Raw genomic sequence first — 6,022 nt, 5'->3', positions numbered from 1 at the left:
ATTGCGCTTCGTCACATATACTGCACTGCTCACCCAGTCTGTTGGTTCATCAACTTTCGCTATGTGGCCTTTCTGCTCTATTTCATGAAGTTTCTTCTTGAGATCGTCTCTCAGTGCGACGGGTACGGTTCTAGGCTTATCTTGTTTCGGTACTGCTCCTTCTGTAAGTTCAGTCTTGTAGTTTCCAATGTACCTCAGCCCAGTGAATAAATCGTTGTGTTCTCGTAAAATAGCATTCTTGGCCAACCTTTTCACGTCAGAAACTGAGTCGACGAGTAATTCTCTTTTAATAGACAGGAGTTCCAACTCCTCACATGTTTTTCCTGATAACGGTAAACTTGGAGCATCATCAATCACTAAGAATTTTGCACTGGTTATTTTTCCACCAATCTGGATGTCAAGATAGACTTCACCATTGGGAAACACACGTTCTTCATTGTATGCTTTCAAAATGGCACGAGTTTTCTTCAAATCTGGTCGGTTTTGAATCTTTACAAAGTCATCCATTCTCAAACAATTAGCCTCTGATCCGCTATCAATCTGCATGGTCACCTCAATCCAATTACTTGTCTGTTCACTTCTCAGCTGAGGTTCAATCATGTATTTAGAACGGCTGCTGTCAATGACTGAATACTTGCAGTAAACTTCATCATCAGTGGTGGCTGGTTCGACTTCTTCAATTCGATGAATTCTCCTCGTAGGTTTCTTGGAAAAGCTCTTCACAGGTTTCTGTGTTCTCCTTTGAGATTCTCGACTTCTGCACATCTTAGCAAAAGGGTTCTTCATGTTACACTTGCTGCATTTTTTCCCATAAGCCGGATACTGGCGTAAATTGTGGTACGTTCCACAATATTTACACTGTTTCACCGCTTAGACTCGTCGTGTCAAGTCTGGTTTCTTTCCTTTGTACTTGACAGCGTGTGCTGAAGTTTCTATTTCTCCATCAATCGTTTTCAGTTGATCGCTGGCTGTTTCTGCAGCTCTAATTATGCTTAAGGCTGTATGGAGAGTGAGAGCCTTCTCACGGAGTAGTCGTCTTCTGACTTCATGGCTTTTGATTCGAATGACCAGTCTGTCTGGAATCAGTTCGTCACACAGAGCGCCATAAGCACAGGTTGACGCTAGCTTTCGCAGTCAGTTCAGGTATTGATCGATGTGGCCATTTTCTTAGTTGGCATTCTTCCACAGGTAACGCTCAAAAATAGTATTCCTCTGTTGTTCAAAATACTGCGTCAGGGCCTGCAAGAAAAGTATCAGGATCTGTGCGATCAGCTACAGGCAGATTTTTAGCTATTTGGTAAGTTTCTCTACCCAGAACTATCTTAAGAGTTTCCAAAATGACTGGTTTAGGTTTCTTATCAGGTTCAGTCGCTATCTCATGACTCTCCCAACTCTCTCTGAAAAAAGTCCGGTTCTCTGCCAGGATCCCCTTGAGACTCATTGGAGGTGGCATCGGTAACTGACTATACATCATCATCTGTGTAGGTAACACAATAGGTTGCGCTAGAGGTGCTTCTGGAGGATTCACTTGCGCCAGAGGGTCGATTCTTTTGTTGTCCTCGTGAGACGTTCGCTACGTGTAAGCTAGGCTCTTGCCTTTCGCAGAAATGCAGTTTCCTCAATGTGTGAACCTCGAAATTTACTTCAAATTTCACAAGTGGCAGTGTTAAGGCGTCTGGTCTGTCCAATAACACCACTGGATTCTTTTAGCGCCCGCGATTAATTCTTCTGTCTTCGCTTGGATCGACGAAATTTATCTCCAGTTTTGTATTCCACTTCCTGACAGCATGAAGTGTGGACGTCTTGTATTCTGCAGCATACACCCTTATTGATATTTTTCGGGCTATACCAGCAACTAAAATACTCGCTACATCTAGTTACAAGCTCGGCGTTTATAGGTACGGTCGAGGATCTAGGACGTTCCGTAACATTACAGCAGATTCTATTTATATATTGATTCGGGGATGACTCAGTATGATACAGCTACTTCTAGAACATTCTTGAAGGGTCACACTACATCCTCTCTTCTTTACAAAGACTGACGAACAGTTCATTAAGGAAATCACGAGAAGTCACATTGGTTCTTGCAGTCTCTTAAATGTCTCTAAGGTTATCTAAACAGAACGAAGTCTTTATACTTTGAGTTTGGCTTGACTTGTCTCTGTGATCTTCTTACGCCTCGTCGAATCGGTACTGGTTCTGATTTTGATTTAATTTTTCTGTCACTCAACTGCATTTGTCCTGTTTCAATGTTAACTCCAGATAATTCTATGAATTTTGGCTGTGGGGCAGTTGGAAAGGCTGCATCTGACTGTGTGGGTGGACCCTCAGGAGAGTCTAAAGAAGGGTGTGTAACAACGAGTTTGGGCATTGTCATTTCTCTAGTTTTCCTGATGTGACACCGATGTCTCCTGTACTCACGGCCATCGGCCCTCACTATGTAGGATCTGTCAGATTTTCTTCTGACCACACTTCCTCGTGTCCACAGGGGCGACGAGTGAGGCCTGATCTTGGCGCGAATACTATCTCCTACAACAAGAGGGTGTAGCGGCTTTCCTTTCTTATTATGGTACCTCTTGTTCTGTTGCTTCTTCTTGACTGAAGCTCGTATGATGCTTGAGGTTGGTATCACGTAGGGTTCAAGTAACTCTGATTTCACTGGTATAACTGTTCTTGTTCTTCTTGAATTCAATTTCTCATTTGGTGAAGCCAACTCATCAGGTGTATTCCTTTGTTCCAAAATAGCCATCCAGGGGTGGTGACTCACCTTAAGTATCCTCTTAGCTTGTTTGAGTGCAGCTTCCGCTGTACCGTTTCCTTTTGGATGGTGTGGTGAAGAGGTATAGTGATGAAAGTTCCAACTCTTTGAAAACTCCTTAAGTTCCTTGCTAGCATATTGAGGACCATTGTCTGATATCACCACCTCAAGGACTCCCTGCCGGGCGAAAATCTTCTTCATCTGTAAGATTGTGGACTCAGCATCAGTATCATTCAGTTACTCTAAGTCCCAGTATTTTGTGAGATTATCCACAACTATCAAGTAGACGTCTTTCTTCACATCGAAAAGATCAGTACTGACTATTTGCCCTCTTCTCTTTGAAGAAGGCTGGCTCTGCATGGTTTCTCTTAGTTGATCTGGCTTAGCTTCCTGACAAATTGAACAGATATCGCAGAGATACTTGATATCATGATGAATCGATGGCCAATACGATGTATCTCTCGCGAGTCTCATGCATCGCTCTGCTCCTAGGTGAGCGGAGTGTGTTTTTTCTAACATCTGTGGGCGCATAGCCGTGGGAATGAGCACTTTCATTCCTCTGTAGATTATTCCAACCTGAACTGCTAAGTCATTTCTGCACGGCAAGTAGTCTTGGACATTGCTTGGTAGTTGCGTCTCGTCCTCAGGCCATCCATTAGCTATAACGTCAGCTAAGGTCATGAGATTTCCATCTTTTGAGGTTGCTGTTATTACTTTCTGAAGGGTTGTATCTGTCATGTTATGAAAGATATTTGGATCTGTTCCTTCGATCTCTTTCATGAGAAGTTCTTCTGCGTGAATTGTAAAGACTTCGTAATCACCTATTTCCTTCTTTTGCGTTCGGCTGTTTGGGAGGGCAGATCTTGACAGATGATCACTTATCTACATCTAAGTTCCCTTTTTGTACACAATATTCAGGCGGTACTTTTGCAGTCGCAGCATCATGCGTTGTAACCTATTGGGCGCGCTGTTGATACTTTTGGCAAGTATGGTGTTTTCCAGAGGCTTATGATCTGTGACTGCTGTAATGTTTTCCCTTCCATGGAGATGGTGGTCAAATCGTGTACAACCAAACACCAGTGCGAGGCTTTCCTTCTCGATCTGAGAGTAACGTCTCTCAGTCTCAGTCATAGTGCGACTAGCAAATGCCACCGGTCTGCCGGCTTGAAGCAGAACAGCTCCTAGTCCATAGTCACTTGCATCTGTCTCAATTGTTACTGTTTCCTCCAAGTCGTAGTAACGGAGTAGTGGCAGTTCTGAAATCAGCTGAGTCAACTTGTTAAAGGCATCTTGGTGAACGTTCGACCAAATGAATTGGTTTTGCTCCTTGATTAGGTTTCTGAGAGGTTCAGATACGTCAGAGAGCTGAGGTAAAAATTTGCCCAGATAATTGATCATTCCAAGTAGTCTTTTCACCTCAGTCTTACTGCGTGGTATCGGCATCTAAGTGATGGCCTCAACTTTGGCCGGGTGTGGTAAAATACCATCAGAAGTCAAGATATGATCCCAGTACTTCGACTTCTGTTTGTTTGAAGACGAACTTGTCCTTGTTCAGTTTGAAGTTTCGCTCCCTGCATCTCTGTAGCAACGCAATCAGATTTCTGTCATGGTCTGCTAAGGCTTCTACATGGGTGTTTCCTGCTCCAGTTACTAACAGGTCATCAGCTGTAGCAGCAACTCCTTCTAGGCCCTCAATGACCTCATTTACATGTCTCTGAAATTCTTCTGATGCACTACATATGCCGAAGGGCATACTACGCCACTTGTATCTACCAAAAGGAGTGTGAAATGTTGTTTATTTTCTAGAGTCCTTGTCAAGCTTCACTCGCAGAAACCCATCTTTAGCGTCCAGGACTGTAAACATTTGTGCTTTAGCAAGCTTGGAGGTCACATCATCGATGGTTGGAAGGCAAAGCTTTGGTATTTTGACATGCTTGTTCAATTCTCTGGGATCCAGGCAAACAGGTAGTTGGCCATTCCGCTTATTCACATATACTGCACTGCTCATCCAGTCTGTTGGTTCATCAACTTTCGCTATGTGGCCTTTCTGCTCTATTTCATGAAGTTTCTTCTTGAGATCGTCTCTCAGTGCGACGGATACGGTTCTAGGCGCATCTTGTTTCGGTACTGCTTCTTCTGTCAGTTTAGTCTTGTAGTTTCCAATGTACCTCAGCCCAGTGAATACATCGTTGTGTTCTCGTAAAATAGCATCCTTGGTCAACCTTTCCACGTCAGAAACTGAGTCGACGAGTAATTCTCTTTTAATAGACAGGAGTTCCAACTCTTCACATGTTTTTCCTGAGAACGGTGAACTTGGAGCATCATCAATCACTAAGAATTTTGCACTGGTTATTTTTCCACCAATCTGGATGTCAAGGTAGACTTCACCTTTGGGAAACACACGTTCTTCATTGTACACTTTCAAAATGGCACGAGTTTTCTTCAAATCTGGTCGGTTTTGAATCTTTACAAAATCTTCCATTCTCAAACAATTAGCCTCTGATCCGCTATCAATCTGCATGGTCACCTCAATCCAATTACTTGTCTGTTCACTTCTCAGCTGAGGTTCAATCATGTATTTAGAACGGCTGCTGTCAATGACTGAATGCTTGCAGTAAACTTCATCATCAGTGATCGCTGGTTCGACTTCTTCAATTCGATGAATTCTCCTCGTGGGTTTCTTGGAAAAGCTCCTCACAGGTTTCTGTGTTCTCCGTTGAGATTCTTGATCTCGACTTCTGCACATCTTAGCAAAATGGTTCTTCATGTTACACTTGCTGCATTTTTTCCATAACTAGCGTAAATTGTGGTACGTTCCACAATATTTACATTGTTGCACCGCTTAGACTCGTCGTGTCAAGTCTGGTTTCTTTTCTTTGTACTTGACAGCGTGTGCTGAAGTTTCTATTTCTCCATCAATCTTTTTCAGTCGATCGCTAGCTGTTTCTGCAGCTCTAATTATGCTTAGGGCTGTATTGAGAGTGAGAGCCTTATCACGGAGTAGTCGTCTTCTGACTTCATGGCTTTTGATTCGAATGACCAGTCTGTCTCGAATCAGTTCGTCACACAGAGAGCCATAAGCACAGGTTGACGCTTGCTTTCGCAGTCGGTTCAGGTATTGATCGATGTTTTCATCGTAACGCTCAAAAATGGTATTCCTCTGTGGTTCAAAATGCTACGTCAGGGCCTGCAAGAAACTATCAGGATCTGTGCGATCAGCTACAGGCAGTTTTTTAGCTATTTGGTAAGTTTCTCTTCCCAGAA

General features: G+C 43.2%; 2 protein-coding genes across 2 annotated transcripts; both read right to left on the bottom strand.

Annotated features, from left to right (window-relative positions):
• Positions 1 to 2,110: 2,110 nt before the first annotated feature.
• LOC149047321 (uncharacterized) lies at positions 2,111 to 2,959 on the bottom strand. The gene has a single exon (XM_089204247.1). It carries the CDS (start codon positions 2,957 to 2,959, stop codon positions 2,111 to 2,113), a length of 849 nt encoding a protein of 282 aa, XP_089060373.1.
• Positions 2,960 to 2,995: 36 nt separating this feature from the next.
• On the bottom strand, positions 2,996 to 3,496 carry LOC149047320 (uncharacterized). Its single transcript, XM_089204246.1, has one exon. It carries the CDS (start codon positions 3,494 to 3,496, stop codon positions 2,996 to 2,998), a length of 501 nt encoding a protein of 166 aa, XP_089060372.1.
• Between the last annotated feature and the right edge of the window lie 2,526 nt (positions 3,497 to 6,022).

This window comes from Pocillopora damicornis, chromosome 4, assembly GCF_964200805.1.
Source record: "Pocillopora damicornis chromosome 4, jaPocDami1.2, whole genome shotgun sequence".
Classification (NCBI taxonomy): domain Eukaryota; kingdom Metazoa; phylum Cnidaria; class Anthozoa; order Scleractinia; family Pocilloporidae; genus Pocillopora; species Pocillopora damicornis.
This window is presented reverse-complemented; position numbering and strand designations above follow the sequence as displayed.

Excerpts from the sequence above, each read along its gene's own strand:
- LOC149047321 (XM_089204247.1), bottom strand. The coding sequence starts at position 2,959 with ATGAAGAAGATTTTCGCCCGGCAGGGAGTCCTTGAGGTGGTGATATCA.
- LOC149047320 (XM_089204246.1), bottom strand. The coding sequence starts at position 3,496 with ATGACAGATACAACCCTTCAGAAAGTAATAACAGCAACCTCAAAAGAT.